The sequence below is a fragment of the Nicotiana tabacum genome, chromosome 8 (assembly GCF_000715075.1).
Source record: "Nicotiana tabacum cultivar K326 chromosome 8, ASM71507v2, whole genome shotgun sequence".
Classification (NCBI taxonomy): domain Eukaryota; kingdom Viridiplantae; phylum Streptophyta; class Magnoliopsida; order Solanales; family Solanaceae; genus Nicotiana; species Nicotiana tabacum.
This window is the reverse complement of record NC_134087.1, coordinates 32,695,345-32,720,583: the sequence shown is the minus strand read 5'-3', so window position 1 is coordinate 32,720,583 and position 25,239 is coordinate 32,695,345. Positions and strand designations below refer to the sequence as shown.

Below are 25,239 nucleotides of genomic sequence, written 5' to 3'. Positions count from 1 at the left end.
TATTTACTTTTTATCCAGCATTTTTAATGCTGAGCAAAATTAGTCATTAGTCTATTAAAATTAATATGAAAAGATGATGTTACCCTTTCTTCTATCTCTTGACCCCGCCTTGGCCCAACACATCTTCGCTTCAGTGTCAAAAATCCTTGCTCTTTGTTCCTTTTCTCCTCCTCGGATCGACCAGGTGAGCTCATCTCACTAGCCAACCCAGTTCCCTCTCTCTCTCTTTCTTGGGGATTAATGACAGACTATACAATTCAACAGAGAGATACTGCACTCTTAAGAAATCTCAAGCTTTTCTATCTGGTTTGCTACTTGATTTGTAGTTTATGTTTTCTTTGGTCTAGAACAGACTCTAAAGTAGAGTCTTAATTAGTAGCAATTAAAAAAAGAAATAAGGTAAACAAGATATCTTAATTAAGAACCAGAAGTTTCCTAAATTTCAAAATGAAAGTTAAGGACAATAGGTCCTGAACTTACAGTTACAAGTTCAAAATTTAAGGACAATAGGGCCTGAAGTCCTGAACTTAGACTAACAAGCTCAAAAGTTAAGGACAATAGGTCTTGAACTTAGGCTAAGAAGCTCAAAAGTTAAGGACAATAGGTCCTCAACTTAGACTAACAAACTCAAAAGTTAAGGACACTTGGTCCTAAACTTACAATTACAAGCTCAAAACCTAAGAACACTTGGTCCTGAACTTAGATTAACAAGCTCAAAAGTTAAGGACAATAGGTCCTGAACTTAGACTTACAAGCTCAAAAGTTAAGGACAAATAGTCCTTAACTTAGAGTTACAAGCACAGAAATTAAGGATAGGTGATCCTGAACTTTGAGTTTCAAGTTCAAAAGTTAAGGACATATAGTCCTGAACTTAGAGTTGCAAGTTAAAAAGTTAAGGACACTTGGTCCTGAACTTTTATGAGTAGAAGGGTGTTTTCGTCAGGGCAAGTAAAATTTATTAAAACAATGGCTAAAGACTAAAGACATTTTAAACAGTGGCTTAAAAGTCAATACATGTATTATTAGTGGCTAACGGTGCACTCCCCCCCAAACTGTTTTGTTGGCATCATGTAAGGGGGAGCGGGGAAATTAGCATCCTCTCACCTGACACTTCTTCAGCATTTTCTTTTGTGGTTGTCTTCCTGGTATTTACTTCAACAATTATTTGGCGTAAAATATGACAATAGAATTAACTGCAACAATGCAAAACTAAATGGAGCGACAGGGGCGCTTTACTTCTCGCTGCCATCCCAAAGTGTTATCTTTGTTCCTTCAGTTAGCCCGGCAATTGCATGCTACAGCGGAACAAACTTATCCAAAAAAAAGTGTCGAAAGACATGAGACTGTTTATTATTTATTAAATAAATCAATTGGTATATACAGAGATCTAATCAGGTGAAAATTGGAAGACAAGCTTCAGATAGATATTTCATAACCTGCACTTGCTGATATAAATACCTATAAAACTAACTATAATACACATTCGCCACATTTGGCCAACGGGGGAGAGACTCCGGGAACCTGAAATGGATTTCCATGAATGCAGGTCCGCTGCAACCAGCTTGGGTAGATTTAAAAACTAAATAAATAAAGCAACACTATACAGTTAAAATGTCTCTACATGAAATAGCTGAGAGATTTCTTCTTCCTTGATCCACCTTCACCATATAATTCATTCCACTGAAGAAGTTCATTCATGTTTGCCGATTCTGATGATACACTAGCACAAACCTGCATTTTAACATGCAATAAGGCATGAAGCTCCTTCTTACATGCACAATGCTCCTCTACCATGAACATGCACATGCACAATGCTCCTCTACCATGATAAAAAGCTTAAAACAGACTAGGTCCAAATAATTACAGTTTTGATCCTACCAATTGATACACATTTACACAACCATTAATCTTGTGTACAAGTCAAATTGACAAAAGCTCACTCCAGGAATATGAAAGGCAAAGATGATACAGAAATATAGCATCAAACCATGTAGAAGTGCATTTAATGGAAGTGAAGAGCATGGAAAGTGAAGAACAGTGATATGTACGGTTGAGGTTATAATAAAAACCCTTAGATCTTAGTCTAATTTCCAAGAGCAAGTTTTACCACTGTGCAGGAGGCCATAAAACATACCTGTTCATGTGCATAGTTAAAATCATCAATGTTAAGAGGACGAATGTCCGCACTACTATGCAATGAAGGGACAGGCCTGCTCTCTGCAACTGCCAATGCTCTTTCCTGAAATAATGCGAGTTAAGTTACATCCCAAGTACTTAATTAGCTTATGACAGTATGAACGACACAGGCTGATGATAATGATTCCAACATAAATAGAAGCACATATCTGGGAATGAAAAAAGCTAGTACACAACTTTAGGAAGAGCATGTTTACATGTCAATCAAAATCACAAATTCAACCAACTGTTGGATGGAAACAGAAACATATGAAACCAGTTTGAGTGAACACAGTCAACTGACCTTTTTCTCTTTCTCCAAAATTTCTCTAATTGGGCAATGAGCAGCTGTGACACACAAATTCTGTGAACAGAAATATAAGAAGGTGACAAGCATGACTTGTGACATTGAATAAAAAAAATAAAGGGAGGAAAACCAGTCATTGGGGCGTTAAAACTCCTAACACATAGAAAGTCAGTTAATAATTCATATAAAGATACAGGATCACCCAGCAGACCTTTAAATCACTCCCAGAATAACCCTCAGTCATATTAGCAATAGCTTTGAGATCAACATTTGGTGCTAACTCTTCCTCGGCCAATATCACTCTCAAAATTTTCTCCCTGTTCGGAGCATCTGGCAAGTTTACCATCAGCCTGCATCAAAGGTGCACTAAACGTTATGATTCCCAATAAACTAGTAATGATTCCCAATAAACTAGTAACAAACGAATGTTCTTCCCATTTTGTCTTCTCTCTTCCGATTAATTAGCTAAGAAAATCCCTGGTTGATTAAATTTACCTTCGTGGAAGCCTCCTAATAACTGCTTCATCAAGGTCGAATGGTCTATTGGTTGCAGCAAGTACAAGCACTCGCTCCTTGTCCTTTGTACGCAAGCCATCCCAATTCACCATGAATTCATTCTTCATTTTCCGCATGGCTTCATGCTCGCCAGGATTTTCTCGTCTTCCTAGCATGCTATCCACCTAATAGACCAGAAGAATGGAGGTGCGAAGAGGGTAAACATAACAGTCTTTTTAAGAAAGCAAAAGACAACTTGCAGTAAAAAAAGGATGGCAGATACATTTACATAACATATAAGCTAAAGAGTATATTGTCAACTTAAAAGAGGAGACACACTTTGTATAAGGCACACATGTGACAGAGATACGTTAACTTTATCATAAATATAAGAAGTTAGAGAAAGGGAAATATGAAGTAAATTTTACCAACCTCATCAACAAAAACAACACTAGGAGCTATTTTACTAGCTAATGAGAAGACTGCTTTGACAAACTTCTCTCCTTCACCAAACCACTACAATCAAGAAAAAGTTGTAAGCCATTAAAAGAAGGGCTTTAAAAGACGAAATGGTAAACACAAAAACAAGACATAGGTTGTACCTTTGAAGTAATGCTTGACATTGATATATTAATAAAGTTCGCACCAGCCTCCGTAGCAACAGCTTTTGCAAGCATTGTTTTACCGGTACCAGGGGACCCAAAAAGCAATATTCCCTTGCAAGGCTATACATGATATCTTCATCAGCAATAGAAGTGCGTGAATGATGAAAAAATTACACCAAACCCCACTCCCTATGTAAACAAAAAAATAAAGAATCCCGACGAAGATATAGATCCAAATGGATTTCAACGTCAAGGAAATCTTTTCACCTTTGTCAGCTGTCCTTTACAGAACAATTCAGGCCTCTGAAGTGGCAGCATCACCAACTCTTTCAAAGTATCCTTGACATTTTCCAGGGCCCCAATGTCATCAAAAGTAACCCCAATATCGCAAGGCGGAATAACATCCGCAAGTAGTCTTTTTTCAAAATCATTCTCAGTAGCCACATCCTGAAAACTCGAGCATTAATACTCTGCTTCATGAAGTTAACAACAAAAGGCAACCTATTTACAAAATTGAATTTGCAAAAAACAGAGACTTCACCTTAAGAGATTTTTTCAGACTCTTGGTTTCATTTTGGGTGCCTTGCAAAATATTGAGTCCATAACCAATGCTGTCAGATCAAATATAAGACATATCAGTCCATGCCTCCTTTTGTCAACCCCCCAAAACCAAAAGAACCCTTCAGTTGCCCAAAATAGCAAAATAAGATGACATTATAGTGCAAATCTTCCAACAGTATGAATTAGATAGTAAAATTTAGTTTGACCTTTCACCAGAGATAACCAGCTTGGCCTCTTTTATTGACGACTCAGATTTGTGCATAAAGTGGTGGCTCAAGGCCCAGCCTATTATCTTTTCCACACCTATCACAATCACAAGGAGAACATGAAAATATATTATAATCATGTTAACAATTTCAAACACAAAAAGCCCAACTTCGAGGAATACTTACTCTCACTTGTTAATGCTTGATCTTTTATGCATAAAGTTTCGAGGTCAGGGCAATCAATTCCTATACGACTCAAAACCTGAAAGTTAGGATACTTCAATCAGTCAATAAATTGAGGATACAGTTAAGAAATTCATTATACTCATCTACTTTTTAGGCTAATCGCCCATAAATACAAAAAATGAAAACATTCATCCTAAAATAAATAAACCTTCGCTCTTTTGAGAAGAGCACATGTAGGAGTAAGACATGCATACACACTACCCTCCCCAGACCCCACTTATGGGATTACACCCCGATTGTTGTTGTTGTTGTCTTTTGAAAAGAGATAGGCCTATAAGAAGGTGGATTTAGGTAATATCCAGAACAAGGGCAAGAGAATGAAAATCGGCTAAGCTAGGGAGATGTTTCATTTTTCTAAAACTGAAGGTATCCATGTGAACAGTCCTACATGCTGTACAGCCCAAAAGCATTGAAAGGAGAAGACAAAAAGGCCTTTGCCCTTGGCAAACAAAGGTTCCTTAAGCTGGGGCAGAAGGAGCTCTCACATTGCGAATGCTTGCGATGTTGGACTGAGATTTCAAAGTTTCAATATCCCGTTCTAGCTGTTGCTTCCAGTCAGATAATAATGCTTCATCCTGCCACAATTAAGATACATACTAAATGCTTCAATCACACAATATTTACAGTTGGCAAGCGTATGCGTGAACTAAGAATTTACCTGAGGTAGCTGTATGGTAACTTTGTTGGGGAAAAGACGGATGAGCTGCTTCATTGTTTTAGGGGTTTCTTTGCTTCTATCATGCAACCTACCAAAATTATCCTGGAAAACCGAAGACATTGCAATGCATCGACATCAGTTATTTTACAAGTGCAGTAGCATGAGATGAGTTTAAACTGAGTAACATGGTCAGCAAGGATTCATATTGCCTATCCCAACTTGCTTGGGACTGAGGCATAGTTGTTGATGCTTTATGTGATTCTAAAATGCAATTCGTGATTACATAAATTGCCTTGAAGCTTCTTACAATAGAATAAGAAACCGAGTACTCCATAACTGAACTCCTGAACATATAGACCATGATGGAGAAACAGGTTTTTGTACTGTAGGTAAAAAAATGTTCGAGCAAGTAATCTTGATTTACATGGTGTTAGGCATAGGAAAATAACAAATCAGAGGCAACTCATTTTAACACAAAGCAATGCATCTTCAGAGTACATAGATGCCATCTTAAGGCCTCCCCAATTACAACCCAGCTATTCATCACCACTCGACAAACTAAAAGAATAAAGAAAATATAAAAAGTGAAAGAAGAAAAAAGGCCAGAAAGCTCCTTGCAGATCCCTTTTCTTTAAAAGGTAAAGTATAAATTCAATTACTATAAGCCTGACCTTCCTTGCATTGGAAGGAGAAAACTAGAGAACAAGTTATTGAGGAAAAAAGAGCATATAAAAGAGATAAACGGATTCACATACTGGGAAGGCAAGGTCAAGCAACGCTGTTTGGTTACTTCCTAACTTTGTAAACAGCAGTCCACCAGGATGTGACTGGAAAGCATAAAAGAATTTATCAGTCTCACGAGTCAGAATTTGATCTCAACGGAAAGCAAGACAACTATGCTCTTACATACTTTCTCCTTTCGGTTGTCTGTTTGGGTATAGGAAGCTATGACAACAACATTCTCTGGTAAATGTTCAAGTTTAACCTTGAAAGCAGCATAGGCCTCAGGATTTCCCACCATAGACTTCTCAATGTCTTTGACAAGTAAAACTAATGCACCACTTTTACTTTCTTTTGAAGCAACCTACATATGTAAAACAGAGTAAATTAAAGGAAAGAAACTTGAATACTAGTCCAAGAAAGGAAAGCTATTATGTACATGAAAATTACCTCAAAGAGTTCATCAATGGCCAGTTTATCAATATCATCACTGCTCGAGCTATCAACGCGGAGCAAGTCAGCTGTGTAAGAAAAAAGGTCAAGTTTCAGCAGCAAGACATACTTAGTTATTCCAAATTGATGGGCAACACACACAAAGATGAAATTTTTTAAAATGGACAGTAGCAGAAAACTACCAGCACAAAAAAAACCATGGTCTTCCTCGCAGAGACCACCAAGATCATTGCCTTCTGGAATTGATTTATCGAACCTGACGCCGATCTTAGAGGCCTCATTATCTTCAAATGCAAGAACCACTTTCCCCCTATAACCATATGTTGGACCCCTGTGATCACATGTGTACATGTCATGATTTGCAAAACTATAAAATAAAATAAAAAACAATATATACATCCACTTTTACTTGATAAAGAATAACAAGACTTCTATCTAAACAAGTCAACCTACACAAGCACAGGAATTCCTAATTGCCATATATATGTCCTTTCATACCATATGACTGCTAGATTGACCAAAAATATTGAATATAAATAGTGAAACTCTCAATGATTGCAATCAGAACATTACAATTGCATTGTCCACAGCACATCTTAATGAGTACAATTTGCTTGTCTTCTTCAATTGGTTAGAGATTGAAGACAAAAACATGTAGACCATAACTCAGTAATATTCATAAAACTAAACAGCAATTTAAAATTTAAACAGCAAATTCTAAGTAATAATCTGAACCACATTTACTTGATAAAATAAATAATAACGAATATGTCTAACTTCTCATATGAAGGACTATATTATGTCAGGAGTAACTTAATATTTTGGAAGTCCATAGTCAATATTATTTTCATGTTTGCAAAGAAAAGGACTAGTCACCGGGAAATATCAAAAGGTTTTGAATGATAACTCTTTTTTTATGAAGAGGTTTTGAATGATTACGTAGTAACAACAATATATTAAGACAAATTACACTTAAATTTTCCTAAAGTATTTGACAATAGTGTATATGTAATGCAAAAACACTTTCAACATTTCTTAGATAAAACAAATACTACTCCTATAGTGGACCTTTCAAAAATTATTTATTATTTTTTTCAAAACCGAGAAATCCCAAGAGAGGCTAATGGCACATGGTTCGAATCTCGGTGGATAACAGCCCTGCGCTTCTCCACTAAAATACCATGCTTTTGTCTACAACAAGGTTTGAACCCCTGATGTTATTAATTATTAATCTTTTTCAAAAGTATTAATTACTCCTTCTTTGCCATTTTATGTGGCTTTGTTTGACTAGCCACGGAGTTAAAAATAAAGATTTTTGAAACGTATGGTATGAAACAAGTATAGACATTTGTATAGCTATAAACTATCTCAGCAAGGATAAACTGGAAATTTTAGGTTGAATTATTTCTAAATATAGAAATATATCATCCTTTTTGGGACAAACTAAAAGAGTAAGTGTGCCAACATAAAGGGAGTATTCGATATGACCGGCATTATGTTCCATGAATTTTATTTTTTCCGATGAAGTAAGGTATTGCATTATCAAGAGGATGCAAAAGGTTACAATAGAAAACTTGGTTAAGTCTTAGTACGAAAAACTAGTCTAGAGCAGTTAGCTGGAGCCTCTGCCTCTGGGAAGTTGATAGATATTATTAACTTATTTAGATATTATTAACTAGACTAGTTTTTTGTACAAAAAACTAGTCTAGATATTATTAACTTATTTATAATTAGAGAGACAACTATGATTAATTTTTCTATGCATACTTAACCATTTAATTCACTAAGTTCTGAAGTTCATTGGTAGCAGTCACTGTTTATAGGCTACCCCTGTCAAAATTCACCAGAAAGCTAATAGCAACACCGCATATAGAATGCTAAAAGCAGCAGAGACATACACACACGCATGTATGCACCCCACAATTTTGAGGGAGGGGGAGGATCCTATAGAATCCCAATTGAAAGTGCATTTCCAACCCGGTTATGAATGGAGCATAAAAGGGAAGGGAATTATTGAACAAACATCTAGGATGAAGAAAATGTTAACCAAATTCTAGCAGTTACCTCAATGGTGTTTGCAAGGGAGAAATGCCTGACTGTAAAGGACCAACATACTTCACCCTATCACCTGTCAAAATCACAAATCTCACATTGAGCATAGAACTACAACCACAAATCAAAGACTTCAACCCCGATTCTCTTTTATTTTCTTTTTTATTTAGGAAGGAAGAGTTGAAGATTTTATAAGATGGTAACTCTACCCCATACAACTCCCGGGGGGGGGGGGGGGAAGAGATAAGACTACACTACTCTAAGAACTTCCAAAATACAAGAAAAGAGATAAGAAGAAGATGCAGTAGATGCCTCCTGCTTAGGCTGAGCATGAGAACTTATTGTAGAACCACCAGTTATATCGGCCTCAACACTTGAAGCTGGCTTCTTATTAAGATGTAGTGCAGCCACCTGGGCAGCACGTTTAGCGAAAGTACTTGCTCTCTCAGGTTTAGAACTTTCTTTTACAGAGTCAATGTCTTTGGCAGTTGACCCCTGCATAATGTTCAAGAAAACAATGAATTGCAGGATTTAGTAAATACAGATGAATTATATTGATACTGACTTCCAAAAAGAACAAATATATATTTGAGTGTCCACCCTATCAGTTTCAATTAACACCCCAGCATATACCCAACTGGTTGCGCTGCAGGAGAAGTGAAAAAAGCAAAGATTCTTCAAGCTTGTACTGACCATGATTTTCCAGTTATTTGCCTCCCATAAAATATCAAAATTATATCTGCTTCTAAGGCTAGAGAAATTATTAAATGGAGAATCAATGAATAAGATATCACTTAATCATTTCAAATACCTTAGTATTGAACTCATATTATTATTGGAGAACAAGAAAAATTTTGAGTTATAGAGGTAATGAGCTCATGCAAGGTCCTCTTTTTAATAAAATAAATATTTCCTCGTTCCGCCAAGGAATTTGCTGAGACACCCAAGTTTCCTTTCCTAACTCGCCAATTCTGCATCTAATTTTCTGTATAGTTATAAATGTCTCAGGTCCAAATGTCCTTTCCCTATAAGTACCAAGTCTTTTCTAACTATCAAGCCATCTTGCACATCCCCCACCCCCCACCCCCGGTTGGTAAGATCAAGAAACAAGAAAACTGGCAGTCCATTATTAGTTTCATGCAGCAGTACAAATTTATGTATAAAAGGAAGGCACAGTTGTAAATCATGTTATTTCTACTGTGATCTAATCTTCAAGCTGGACGGTATTTATTGTATATAACAACAACAACAGCCCAGTATAATCCCACAAGTGGGGTCTGGAGAGGGTAGTGTGTACGCAGACCTTACCCCTACCCGAAGGGGTAGAGAGGCTGTTTCCAATAGACCCTCGGCATCCTTCCCTCCAACAACTCCCCACCTTGCTCTGTTAGCGGAAACGTAAAAGAAAGAACACAAGATTTAACGTGGTTCAGATCAAAATAATCCTACGTCCATCAGAGAACAGTTGCCTTTTTAATATTAACAAAGGAAGGGGAGAGTTCCCAATTACACTTAAGAGAATTTCTCTCTTAACTCTCTACTCACTACAATGTGTTGTATTGTTTTTGGGATGGTTTCTACAAATGAAGGAGTGCATCTATTTATAGAGGTAAAGACCTCCTCTTGATGTCATTGGTGACATCAAACTACCTCCTCTTGATGTCATGGGTGACATCAAAGGAGGAAGCTTCCTCCTAGCATACACACCAACTCTTTCCACCAACTCTTCCAATTGACATGCCATTGTTGACTAAACATAAACCAACACCTTCAATCTCCACCTTGGTTTGCGTTTCGAGCGTGCGTGTGAACAACTCTGGCCAAAACTTCTAAGCTTACTGGGCAACCCCGTTGTAAGAAACAAGAAGAATCAAACCATTGTTGAACATACCACCTCCACCTAACAACTGTTCTCTTCGGAGTTGCATCAGTTGATGCACACCCCCGCCAAGTCCTTGCAGTGTGCAAACTTAGCGAGCGGGACTATCTTGGTCAACATGTCTGCAGCATTATCGTCTGTGATAACCTTCACGACCTTGATAGTTCCCTCTTCAACAACATCTCGAATAAAATGAAATCTGACATCAATGTGTTTAGTGCGCTCATGAAATCTCTGATTTTTCATTAGATGAATAGCACTCTGACTATCACATCTAAGAGTTGATTCCAGCTGAACCAAACTCAATTCCGCTACTAAACCTTTCAACCAGATAGCTTCCTTCACCGCCTCCGCTGCTGCCATGTATTCTGCTTCTGTCATAGACAAAGCGGCAATCGACTGCAGAGTCGACTTCCAACTAACGACACTGCCACCGAGGGTAAAGATGTATCCAGTTGTGGACCTTCTTCTGTCAAGATCTCCTGCATAGTCAGAATCTACATAACCGAGAATTGAAATACCTCCACCACTTTTTCGAAAGGTCAGACCAACACCAGAAGCTCCTTTGAGATATCTCAATATCCACTTGACAGCTTCCCAATGCCTCTTTCCTGGGCTGGACATGTATCTACTTACCACACTTACAGATTGAGCAATATCTGGACGTGTGCATACCATAGCATACATAATGCTACCAACTGCACTGGCATAAGGAATCTTTGACATATGCTCCACCTCATCCTCGGACTGAGGCATTTGTAACTCTGAAAGTTTAAAATGAGGAGCTAATGGTGTACTTACAGGCTTGAACGTATGCATATTGAATCTCTTAAGAACCCTTTCAATATACCTCTTCTGAGAAAGATGTACAACACCGTCTTCTCTTGAAATCTCCATACCAAGGATTTTCTTTGCAGCTCCTAAATCCTTCATGTCAAATTCCTTACTCAACAGTTTCTTCAAAGCATTTATCTCTGTAATGTTGTTAGCAGCAATAAGCATATCATCAACATACAACAGTAAATAAATCATTGAGCTACCAGACATCTTCTTGTGATACACACAGCTATCAAATGCACTCTTTGAGAATTCATGTGTAGTCATGAATGCATCAAACCTCTTGTACCACTGTCTAGGGGATTGCTTCAAACCATACAAAGACTTCTTTAGTTGGCATACGTGATCTTCTTTTCCCTCGGCTAGGAAACCTTCAGGCTGATCCATATAGATTGTCTCTTCTAGATCACCGTGTAAGAAAGCAATTTTGACATCAAGCTGTTGAAGCTCCAAGTCAAATTGGGCAACCAATGCTAGCAGCACGCGAATTGAGCTATGCTTCACGACTGGAGATAAAATTTCATTGTAGTCAATTCCCTCCTTCTGACTGAATCCTTTTGCAACCAATCTCGCCTTGAACCTAACATCTTCCACTTCAGGAATTCCCTCTTTCTTTCGGTAGACCTACTTGCATCCAACTGTCCTCTTCCCCTTTTGTCTTTTCACTAAGACCCATGTCTGATTCTTGTGAAGAGACTCCATCTCTTCAGTCATGGCTAACCGTCATTGTACAGCATCCTTGCAAGAAGTTGCTTCAATATACGAGGAGGGCTCCAGATCCTTAATCTCTTCTTGTGCAGCTACGAACGCATATGCAATCAAGTTTGCTTGATTTATAAGGCGTTCTGGTTCTCGTGTTTGCCTCTTCTCCCTCCCCTTTGCAATTGTGTATGGTTCATTGACAGCAAGTTCTTCAAGGTCTACATCTTCTGACTCATCTTTAACCTGAGTCTCTTGATCCTTTTCCTTGGCAAGCTCTACCGAAAGCTCCACCTGCTCGTCGTTCTTGTTTCCTGAAAACTCCACGGAAACTTTACGGGGATCAAATATAGAGGATTCATCAAAGGTGACATCTCTACTAACTATAAATTTGAGTAAAGACAAACACCAAAGTTTGTACCCTTTTACTCCATCCACATACCCTACGAATATGGCCTTCTTAGCCCTTGGTTCAAGCTTTCCTTCATTAACGTGATAATAAGCTGGACACCCAAATACTCGTAAGTATGAATAGTTAGAGGGTTCACCTGACCATACCTCATTCGGAGTCTTAAAGTCAATTGCCGATGCTGGAGATCGATTGACAATATGAGCAGCAGTGTGAACTGCTTCAGCCCAAAAATACTTCGGACATTTTGGCTTGTAGGAGCATACAACGAGTCTTTTCAAGAAGAGTTCTGTTCATTCTCTCGGCAACTCCATTCTTCTGTGGGGTATGCCTGACAGTCCTATGTCTTGAGATCCCATGAACCTTGCAGAATTCATTAAACTCTTCATTGCAAAACTCCAAGCCATTGTCTGTGCGAAGATACTTGATTTTCCGCTCCATTTGATTTTCAACCAAAATCTTCCACTCTTTAAATGCTTCAAAAGCATCACTTTTTGCCTTCAAAAAATGCACCCAAACCTTTCGTGAGAAATCATCAATAAAAGTGAGAAGATACCTCTTTTTGCCCTACGATGGAAGTTTAGAGGGACCCCATAAATCTGAATGGATGTAGTCTAGCACTCCTCTTGTCTTGTGTTTGCTAGTGTTGAAGCTGACCTTCTTTTGCTTCCCTAGAACGCAGTGCTCACAGAAGTCAAGTGTGCTGATCTTCTCACCTTCCAAAAGGTTACGATTGCTCAACATCTCCAGTCCACGTGCGCTCATATGACCTAGTCTCATGTGCCATAGTCTTGCCTTGTCATCATTAGATAACTGCACTGTAGATGCATTTGCAGAGCCAACAATGGTGCTTCCGGTCAATGTGTAAAGGTCGTTCTCCAGCTTGCCTTTCAGCATGACTAAAGAACCTTTAGTCACCTTTATAGTTCCTGCTTCGCTCATATACCTGTAGCCTTGTTCATCCAGAGTACTCAGGGAGATCAAATTCTTCTTCAGATCAGGAACATGACGGACTTGTGTAATAGTCCTCACGACTCCATCATGGCAGCGAACCCGAACTGAGCCAATGCCAACTATTGCACAAGTTGCATTATTGCCCATTACTACGGTTCCTCCACTTTTCTCATAGCTGCTAAACCAGTCTTTTCGGAACGTCATATGCAGAGTGCAAGCAGAGTCTAACACCCATTTGTTTCCATAACTACTATTATTATTACACGATGTTGTTAGTACATAATCATTATCAAAATCATGTACCTGTTCAACTGTGGATGCACTCGCCTTTTCCTTGGACTTTGACATTGGGCAGTCTTGTTCAAAGTGCCCCTTCTTGCCACAACCCCAGCACTCCATATTCTCCTTGTTCACACGAGACTTTGATCTGTGCTTTGATTTGCTCTTTCCCTGTTGGCTAGTCCGGCCTCTCACAAAGAGCCCACTTGTCTGGTCATCTCTATCTCCTTCAATGTGCCTCAGTAGAGTTAAGTGTCTGCCGCACTTGCTCAAGCTTGATAGGCTCCTTGCTATACATCATTAAATTCCCAATATCACGATATCCTGAAGTCAATGAAAATAGCAAAGCACATGTAAGCGTCTCCTCCTCCTTTTTAATTCCTGCAATCTGTAAGTCCATGACAAGTTTATTGAACGCATCTAAATGATCTTGTAACGAAGTACCTGACCCCATCTTAAATGTGTGAAGACGCCGTTGTAACAACATCTTTGTTGTCACTGATCGGTCTTGGTATAGCCCTTCTAGCTTTTCCCATAACTGTTTGGCCGTCTCTTCGGTACCCGTACTCACTTCATAAAGCACGTTAGGTGCAAGGGATAGTTGGATTGCACTCAATGCATCCCCTTCAATCTTCTCCTTGTCGGGAGTTGATATATCCTTAGGATACTTTCCGTCAATAGCATGGATTGAACCTTCCCTCCGCAGTAATGCCATCATCTGGATCTTCCAGATATTGAAGTTGTTGCGTCCACTGAATCTATCAATTTCAAACTTCATGGAACTCATCTTTGCTTGTTCTTCCTCCTTGGATCGTTAAAGAATCATGTTGCTCTGATACCAATTGTTAGCGGAAACGTAAAAGAAAGAACACAAGATTTAACGTGGTTCGGATCAAAATAATCCTACGTCCACCAGAGAACAGTTGCCTTTTTAATATTAACAAAGGAAGGGGAGAGTTCCCAATTACACTTAAGAGAATTTCTCTCTTAACTCTCTACTCACTACAATGTGTTGTATTGTTTTTGGGATGGTTTCTACAAATGAAGGAGTGCATCTATTTATAGAGGTAAAGACCTCCTCTTGATGTCATTGGTGACATCAAACTACCTCCTCTTGATGTCATGGGTGACATCAAAGGAGGAAGCTTCCTCCTAGCATCCACACCAACTCTTTCCACCAACTCTTCCAATTGACATGTCATTGTTGACTAAACATAAACCAACACCTTCATGCTCTTGGGGTGACTCGACCTCTTAGTTGGAAGTGGAGGGTGTTTACCATCAGAGCAACTCACCTTGTCTTCGGAAATCATTATATGTGGTAGAAATATATAAAATGTGATAGTCATCCACAAGTATCTCTGGTGACAGCATTACTTTGTATTCTATAACTAAATGGGGGAAATAATAACAGGAAATGTCCATGGTTGTATAAACACCATCGACTGAGCTAATAGCAAGATTCATGATATTTTTTACCATAGAAAAACAGCAATAGAAGCAGAGTACATAAGAGGCTTACACCAGGCAATAAGAGAGAATCAACTATCAGTAGCCTGGCACCAAAGAATTTCGCAAGTGCCTTGGCCAACGTCTCCTGGTAGATCTCTGAACCTGTGAGCAGTGCATCAAAAATGTAATATTAATGGTTGTGTTGAATACATTAAATAGAGATTATCGTAATTATATATGCAGAACAAGATAGAAACACTACCTGCTGGACCTGACAACAAAATCCTAGGGCACAATGTGGGGAGATCTGATGCATATTTTGTGAATTTGTGACACTTCAAATGAATATAAGTAGAAGCAATCAGAACATTCTTCGTGGTTTCACTGTCATGGAACACGGAAAAAGAGAGAACTCAATAAAATAAGTTCCAAAAGTACATTAACGACATCCTGCATCTAGCACTAGACACCAGGAAAAAAAGGGGGAGAAAACCCTGCACATGTACTTCGAAAAATACTAGAGCAAGTTCAACTTGCAAAACCAAAAACTAAAGATTGCATCACAAAGTAATGAGTTCAATAGGAAATACGATTAGAACAGTACACCAAGTTCAACTTACAAAAACTTGAAAATAAAGGTTGCTTAAAGAGTAACAAAGTTCATTACAAGAAACCATTGCAATATATACCAAGTTACCAACTGCACCCATATATTATCTTTTAAATTTTTTACCTATGATGCAATATGAGGAAACATTAATAGCAAACACATGTTATCTAGATACATGCCTATGCTTCTAAAGACACATTCACAATCATATGCATATCAACCATAAGTAGGAAAGAAACAAAACGATAAACACATAACTCCAGCTGAATAATAATAATAATGCAAAAATCAAAACTCCCTTCATACTTTTTCTGACAGGAAAAAGTTCACCCCCAGTCACAGTCTTCCCAGAAGTTGAAGTCACCCAAACATTTGAAAGGAAAAGCACCAAAAAGGCATCAAAATATTTGGAAAGCAACAAAAAGAACAATAATGAGATTATTTATTGCTTGAGATCAATGTGTTCACCTCAAATAATACGGAAAATTTTCAAATGAGACATCAATATTTTTTGAATCAAGTAATCCTTGTTGTAACAAATCTTTAAATGCTTGGTGCCTGGTTGATGTCAAAATTGGCGGGTCAAAATCTCTAAGTAGTTTGCATATTTCCCTTCGCTCTTCAAAATTTCTGGAGAAGTTACCGCTTAAGTCAAATTCAGCAGAAGATCCAGCAAGTACATGCAGGAGAGGTCGCAATTCCTGAGCTGCCCCAGAGATCTTCCCTATCTCTGCATCATCTGAATCAAGTGCACCATCAAGATTCATGTTCTCATTTCTAGTGTCAGGAGATATTACACCAGTCTTCTCCCGCAGCAAAACACCAGGTAAATCACTATGATCAGAAGCATCCTTCATATCAATATCTAAATCATGTTTGTCTGCCACTCCATTTGCAGCTGGCAGTCTGGACATTTCCGAACCTTCTTTCACATCCTTGCCATTTTGAGATGATGGTGGGAGAAGGGACAACTCTTTCTCAAGATTAGACAAAGATGCCAGGGCTGATGCCACTGCTACTGTGGAGGGGTCACCTGACCTTGCCTCAAAATGTAATCCCTTGACTGAACCACTATGAGCTTCAAGTATGCTGATTGGATGTGGCAAGCTAGACTTGTTGTCGTTGGTGATTATGTTAAAAATCTAAAAGTAAGTAAAGGAATCCAAAGTTTCTTCCAGTACTAACATCGATATAGACAACAACAACAACAGCCCACAGGTACTAACATCGATATAGAATGCACACATTTTACATGTATATAAATTCTAAAACAGGGAAAACACATTGGAAAAAGGATACATAAGCATGTTGACCAGACGAGCCAAAAACCACCTCATCGCCATCATTGAGAGGCACAGTAGACATTTTTGGATAGACCTTGCTATTGACTTGCACATCACCTTTCTTGCCAGTAATTTCAAGTAGAGTGACAAATCCTCCTTTCTGGACATATAAAACCGTAAGCAGAATGAAGGGAAACTAAGTTATACTACTTTAAACAACAGGAAAAAAAACATCCAGAGAAAAGATCAATCTCACCTCTTGCTCAATATGCTTCAGATTACATAAAGATTTGCTAACAGAAGGGTCTCCTATACACAAGTCACATTGACGACCTTGACCAACAGAATAAGTAGGACGATGCATGACAAAATGAGGATTCTGCGAAAACAAAATCAAAGTCAATTAGTGCATTCATTTTAGAAGGAAACCAAAAAGCAAGTAAATAGAACTGCCAAAGTTCATGAATTACATAGCAAATGTGTAGACATGATCCAGCCTAATTTTTTTACAAGGACATGATTCACCCTACTTTAAGATGTGAAAAGGGTTGTTTACATTTATATGCCAATTATTTTAAAAGAATAATATTTTCCTATGGCAAATCTCTTGGTGTTGGATAGTTTTCTGGTTTGTTCCTCAAAAAAGTGTTAGAAACAATTATGTTTGGATTGATCGCACAACAAATACAACAACAACAACCCAGTATAATCCCACAAATGGGTTTGGGAGGGTAGTGAGTACGCAGACCTTACCCCTACCCCGAAGAGTAGAGAGGTTATTTTCGAAAGACCCTCGGCTCAAGAAGACGAACAGAGACAATAAATCAGACCGTAATCATAGAAATAGTAACATCAACATAAGGACCAGAAAATAGATGAAAAACAATAACAGTACCAAGTAAATAAAGCTAGGAAGAATAGTTTGGACACAACATTAAACCACTGCAATCTAAGACAAAACCCTATCAGGCTAGTCTCTCACCCAGAACGCAATAGAAAAATGCTCAACTTACCTTCTAACCTACAACCTTAATGCTCGACCTCTACACCTTCCTATCAAGGACCATGTCTTCGAAAATCTGAAACCACGTCATGTCGTGCCTGATCACTTCTCCCTAATAATATTAGGCCGCTCTCTACCTATTCTCGTACCAGCCAACGCCAACCGCTCACACCTCCATACCGGGGCTTTAGGCTTCTCCTCAGCACGTGTCGGAACCATTTAAGCCTCGACTCCCGCATTTTGTCATCCATAGGAGCCACACCCACCTTCTCCCGAATATCTTCATTATTAATCTTATCCATCCTAGTGTGCCCGCACATGCACATCAACATCCTCATTTTTGCTACTTTCTATCTTCTGGATATATGAGTTCTTAACTGGCCAACACTCTGCCCTCATACAACATTGGCTAGTATAATAGATTGTTTTGACTAGTTTTTTGTGGGGATAAAGAATATATATATTCTATATGCAATTTTACCTGTTTATAAATATTTACTGTAATTATATTATTTTATAAAATATTAAAAATTAAATACCTATGGGTTTACGCCCCGTGCCTCGAGGCTTACGCCTCGCCTTACGCCTACACCTTTTAAAACACTGGTGCCCGCCAGAGTAACTCCTCGAGACCCCTAATACCTCTCTCTCTGCCTCCCTAATACAGTTCGCCGTCGTCATCCACATGGCGCTCGCATCCCCGCTACTCATCCAAGCTCCCAGAGCCGATAACCTCCCCTCCAACACCTGAGTTTTATCCTTAGTCAAGGCTCCCCACCTGATCCTCGATCGTCCTTGAACAGACCTCTTTTCCTCTTTATCGTGATACCAACATCCATCACCAAGAGCCTATGTTGCGTCACGAGGATCTCACCCGGGATAACCTTGCAATCCTTACACAACCCTCTATCACACCTTCGGAGGAGGAGGTAGTCAATCTGAGTCTTCGCCATCGTACTCTGGAACGTAACCAAATGCTCATCCCTCTTTCGAAAACTAGAGTTCGCAATCACCAGCTCAAATGCTTTAGCGAAATCCAACAATCGCACAACAAATAGTTTTTGCAAAACAAGGAAAAACAACAAAATATCTGTTTGTAGTTAACGGAATAACATTTTGGATTTTTCTTCACAAATAATCTTACTTATCAAACCAGACACTCATATTTGGGGGGGGGGGGGGGGGGGTCAAATTCAAGTGCCACCTTAATGTCAACCACAATCAATTGAATTGGGCTTAATATTAGGGATGTGTCCAACAATTAAGCCGAGTAGAGACACAGGAAGCATTGAACCAAATTTAGGTTGTCCTCAATCCAACGTCAACATCATTCAACATGTATCCAACACCAACCCAACCATGTCCTCTTTTCCCCTTTTATTTAAAATGCAAACACCCATATAACCCATGACAATAAAGCACTACCTCTCATATTTATGCTTTTGTAAAGGTTAGTTTCTTCATGGTACAAAGATTGGCCAACTTTCTTTTTTTTGCTTGCACTTTAACTAATCATCCCCCAATACTATGTGCAATGTCTATATAATTTGTATTGAGAAACAACTACAAGCAACACGACTATTGATTGACATAAGATAGCATGTAAAAGCCTGCAAAATCGGTGTACACCCAAAAAGAGGTCTATGCTTGTTGCATTATAAACTTCATAAGTTATTCTCGAAATTCTTCCACAGAGAAAATACTATTAATGAAAGAAAGCTAGAAATGACTCCACTCTCCGGTGGACGTGAGGTCCCAAAGGGATCTGATGGTCAAGGCATGAAAGCAAGATCCTGGAAAAAGTTCGAATCACGTCTACAACACTGGTATATTGAGCATCCTTGGAGGGAAGAATACCCGAATAAACTATGTGGGCTGCATGCTATTTGGTAGAGGCATGTGCACGCTGATCCCGACACTAGTGATGTTAAAAACAATGACACATGGCCAAGCGCCAGCCAATTATTATAGTTCCGACAAAAGCACACTTGACAATGGCACAAGACCATTGTAAAAGACACCTTTAATTGAGTGGACATCCAGACAAAATTTAAGATGTATATTTTAGAGAAAGATCAAGTTGCTTGACTTTTAACTTATTCATTTCACCTTTAAATTCTCCAACTTCTAAGTAAAGAACTTTTACGGACTTGGGAATGTAAACACAAATCTATGTCCGATAATCTTATCCTCAAGCTCAAATCGGACTTGGAGTACATATCTAAATTCAATATGAAGCATGGTCCATATACAAATTTAACATGGCACTACTTGAGCATACCTCTTTATAGCTCACATGTACCCAAGAATGTGGATAGTAGATAAGAGAAGCCATAAGTTTCTCTGTACATGTAAAAAGAAACAGGCAAACCGAACACCAAGCTGTAATAGGCCTGAGATTTTCGGTTTGGCTCATTGGACTTGAAAAATATTGGGCCAATACTAATGCATATTTTCGATAAAGTCTTTTTATGAAAAGCTTTTGGTAAGGAGGAGGATGTCTTGCCATATAGCTAAATTTGGATATCGAAGGTGCCGAAGAAGGTGTGCTTCTTCACTAGTTCACTTGGTAGTAGCTAGAGGGGTGATCTTGACGATCGAGAACCTTTGGAAACAGAAGGCAGTGTTGTCAAAGGCGCGCTTAAGCCCTGAAGCGAGGCTCAAAACATGTTGAGCGCTTTGCCTCGCTTTGTGGGCGCTTTAGTGTCGCATCAAGGCTCTAAGGCATACTTTTCCTTACCAATGAGTGTAATCCTGAAAGGACGACATTAAACAATTAATATTTCGTTTTATCGTAAATGTTTTTCAATTTCTTTGTCCTTATATTTGTTATTCATGTTTATAATTATTAGTCTTGGACTACATATACACATTTTTATTTTTTCTTCAGTTGTGCCTTTTTTCATTAAAGCACACGCTTTAGTTGCGCTTTGCGCTTAAAGCCCCAACGGACCTTAGAGCTTTTTTGCGCTTTTCGCCTTTGATAACACTGGCGGAAGGTCGTTTCTATAAGTTGGTGTTTCATGTGTAAAGAGGCGGGTGAAGATGTGGATCATCTCCTTCTACTTTGTAGCCTACCATCGAGGTTACGGTGGGAAATACTTACGTGGTTTGGCATCTCATGGGCATTGCCAAGAATTGTAAAAAAGTTAATGTTTAGCTGTTGTGGCCTTGTGGGAGGAGGAGGAGAAGGCATAGTCCATGCACTGTTGCTCCACTAGTAATCATGTGGGTTATTTGGAAAGAAAGAAATAGAAGAGCATTAAAATGGGTAGAGATCAGTTCTGTTCAGTTGAGGAGTAGCCTCGTATCCCTTATTTTCTTTTGGTGCACCCATAAAGTTCCTTGTTGTATAGAAGATTGGGTATATTTCTTAAAGAACCGTATTTTTTTCGGTTTTCTATCTTTTTTGTTATACTTCTTGTATACGTTTGCTTTTGTTTTGGCCTATTCATTAATGAAAATTTATTTACTTTGATAAAAAAAACAGATTAAATAACTAAGACCCCAACATCCAGTAGGAACAAAAAATAGAAGTATGAAAGAAAGAAGCAAGAAAGTGACAACTACCACTCCATTTCCATAGTTCACCTCTTCTTCCTCCGGCCTATTATGCCCCTACCTATTTGAATGATTGAGGTCCTTCTTCCTAAGATCAAAATTAGATGGAGACTCAAAATGCACTGCATAGACTGACTTGGCAAACATTCAAGAGCAGTGGCCAATATCATTTGGTTGTCATTGGACCATTAGGGATCATTGTTTTCATTTAGGATTTCAACTGAAAGATGGTAATCAGAAACAGCATATATATATATATATATATATATATATATATATATATATATATATATATATAAGGTGGATACACCCCAAGAGTTTATCTTATCCGATTTGCTGAAGAGTGGAGGTTCCGTTTGATGAATTGCCTTCAAGGACACCGTTTAGTCAGGTGGCTGATTTCAACAAGTTAGTGTTTGGTTCGGTGTTTCGTCTGGACTATAGGTGTTATTAAGTATTGCATATGTTGTATCACTGAGGCAGACGAGATGAATGCTCGGAATTTTATCACCGGATGCAAAAAATAACATCGATAAACTTACTCCTCCGGGTACCGTCCATTTTATTTACAGACCGTGATTGAGCCATTACTCTGCTCTATATTCATGGAAACAAATAGCTGTTTGAAAATCGAACGAAATAAATCACAGTTTTCAGTTTGGTTGCTTTTTACACTCCTAAGTTACATGCAACCGATGTTGGATATAAATTTTCCATGTTTCAATCTTAAGAAAACAGAATCTTAACATGCTAATAATTGTATTCCCTTTATTAAACACTAAACATAACATACCTTCAATAAAAAACTAAAGCATCCAATTTTAAATGGAGGAAATTAACTCAAATTCACAAGTGGAAGGTGAGAATTGTATGCAAGTTTAAATGTTTCAAGCTTTATTCTTCCACTTTCATGGTCAGTATCGTCCTTAATTCCTGCACAGACTATTTAATTTCTTTTGCCTCCAATGCAAGCAGAGTTCAATTTTTGGAATCAAATTTTGATCAAAAGTTACATATTTTCCAAATTTTCAAAGATTAAGATCAAGGAGGAACCTACTTGAGAGCACTGGGAAATAAGTTGTGCCCATGCAGCCCCAACAACATTTGATTTCAGCTGCCGTTTCTTCGCCTTAGACCCATTTAACTTTGCCTTCTCCGCCGCGTCAATCACAGAATGACCTAGAAAAAAAAGTCCCCAATTATTAACCAAACAAAAAAAAAAAAGATACAAATTATGATAAAGTGAAAGCACATGCAAAGATAAAAATGGCACCTAGAGTCATGGGTGACACCAAAGGCTCGCCATCCACTTGATTTTCCGGCGATTTCAGTGGCAGAGAAGCATCAGACGACTTCAAAACAGTAGCAGCAGCAGCCAGATCAGCCGATCGAACCTCTTGCTCAGCAGATTCATTCACCGCACCCTGGGTTTTTCCCCCTAGGGTATCATTAGTTGATGATAGCGCCTCCGCCGCCTATAAAACCGATCAAATAAATTAAACACAAGAAAAGGACTAATTTTTTCCTTTTTCCAGATACATGCAAACATGTATGTACAAAAACAGATATCATCAATCAGATCAAAATTCAAAACAAAACCGAACCTTGGAGCGTTTGCCATTAGGGAGAGGAGACGATGAGGGAGAAGAGAGAGGGCGTTTGGAGGAAGAGGAGCTTCGTCTCGTTTCCACCATGTCTCGATTGGATCAACACACAGAACTACACAAGTAAAATCGATTGCGATATAGAGAGAGAAGGGGAGAGAGAGAGAGAGAGGGGAGAAGGTGAATGATTACGGGACGATCAGTTATCAAAGCTCCGCCGGATGATGAATTTATTTATAGATTTTTAAAAAAGGGAGAGGTGTTGGGGGAGTAGAGAGGAGTGATGCGGCAAAAGAGGTTCTACAAGTTTTGGGGAATGAATTGATTTTATAGGCTTCGGGTGAGTCGGGTAACCACCGTGTGAACCTGAATCAGGGTTTTGTTGAGCAATAGCGTCGTAGGAATCGGCAGGGTTAATTTTGGTGAATTAAAATTTGATATGTCAAAAATTAGGTCCTATCCAGGAAAGGGGGAAAAAAAAGAAATAAGTCCAAATTCAAAATTATTCAAATTTTATGTGGATTTACATTAGTGAACTATAAGTTGTAGCTCAACTCGCTTAACTCATCCAACAATTAGAATTTATCTCTTCATTTCACTTCTCTTTAATTGTTTGTATATACAAAAGTAAGTTTCAAAATAATGATTCATTGTGTAATGCAATAGTATTGTCTTTTTTCTCTTTATGTTTTTAACAACACGATGCTAATTTTTTGTTCACTATTATGTAATATTTTTTAAATTGACCCGATAGTTTAATTTTTTTTTATGCTATGCTTGTTTTAACTCTTAAAATAATATTCATACTCACACAAATTCATTTAAATTTTGATGAATTTGACAAGTTATACTTGTACTGTTCAAAAATACAAAAATTAGCGAAAGGAGAATTAAATTAGACACTCTACCAACTCACTCTACATAATATTAGGCACTACCAAGAAATAATATAATTGTCTATAAAGAGTACATCGTTATATCGTTTGTGTGAAAAGACAAGATAAATGACTTATTAACGAGTAGTAAAAATATGCTCAATACAATTTATATACATGAAGCATAGGATTTTTTAAATTAAATTAAATAATTTTCGGATGAAGGTTTAATGATACGTATTAGGTGAAGTTGACTATGGAGATGATAAAGAAATTAACCTGCCTTTTACCAAGAGTAAAAGAAAATAAATTAGAAAAAGAAAACAAATCAAGGTATCATCTAATATATTTTAAATTTGTTTAATCTTTTTATGGAAAACAAATCAAATATGCTGGTTTTAACCATACCTATTCAAATTCGTTAATGTTCTTAAGGAACATGTATAAACATAATATATGACTAACAATTGTTAGGGATATAGTAGATATGCCCTAGATCCAATATCATATTTGATGATTTGAACATATTTTTGTGAACGTTATTTGATATAAAATATATATGGCATTTGATATTCTTTTATCGTTATTATTAATTGTTTGATTTATTTGATAAGGTCCTTGATTAAATTTTGAGACTTGTCATCGTGATTGAGATCATGATAATGAGAGTAACGTTTCTTATAATTTAATCTAAATTTGTTCTTGATCGTAGGATTATTTATTTGGACATTAGTAATCCGGTTAGATCAATATTTATGTGATCGTCTTTATGTGATAAAGATTAGTTGATCTCATTAACTACATTACATAGATAGATAATGCATATAGAGATATGATCGTTGAACCGACTCATTGGATAATTCCTAATGGTTAGAATTGCCATAAACTGTCAATAGGATATTCTCTTGAAGAATGTGATGTAAGAGTTTCCTTTGACTTGAGATTGTCATAGTAATTGACAAGTTATTTATTGTGCTTTGATACCAGACACCTATGGCCCTAAGGCGATAGTTGAAAGGATATTGGGTACGATTAAATACTTGGAGAATTAGTGATTGATCAAGATGGAATCTGTCAACTCTTGGTAATGACTTTAAGCTCCATGTTATCATGAATTATAAACGACCAAACTAAGACCTTGGCCAGGGAAATTGAATAAAAGAAGAAATGAGTTTTTTTAGGTCATTCAGTGGTCGATTATATTTGACATGAATACATAGTTGGTCGCCTATTAGGATTTGCCAGTTGAACCATATCCTAGGGTGATCCAGAGCTATAATGACAGAAGGAATTACTACATTATTCTTCTATTAGTT

The 25,239-nt window shown here is 37.9% G+C and overlaps 1 protein-coding gene across 1 annotated transcript; it reads right to left on the bottom strand.

Moving 5' to 3' along the window:
- Positions 1-1,326: 1,326 nt before the first annotated feature.
- Positions 1,327-23,489, bottom strand: LOC107811247 (uncharacterized). Its single transcript, XM_075219175.1, has 27 exons — positions 23,049-23,489; positions 22,718-22,919; positions 22,502-22,623; positions 17,137-17,259; positions 16,897-17,040; positions 16,066-16,739; positions 15,250-15,371; positions 15,058-15,149; positions 8,757-8,973; positions 8,491-8,554; positions 6,609-6,757; positions 6,424-6,494; positions 6,164-6,337; positions 6,009-6,080; positions 5,254-5,355; positions 5,081-5,170; positions 4,536-4,611; positions 4,350-4,446; positions 4,124-4,193; positions 3,850-4,029; positions 3,580-3,702; positions 3,410-3,493; positions 2,978-3,162; positions 2,694-2,832; positions 2,480-2,539; positions 2,135-2,239; positions 1,327-1,731 (listed from the first exon to the last, which is right to left on the bottom strand). The coding sequence occupies exons 1-27, from the start codon at positions 23,136-23,138 to the stop codon at positions 1,618-1,620; spliced, it is 3,741 nt and encodes a 1,246-aa protein (XP_075075276.1). The 5' UTR covers positions 23,139-23,489; the 3' UTR covers positions 1,327-1,617.
- Between the last annotated feature and the right edge of the window lie 1,750 nt (positions 23,490-25,239).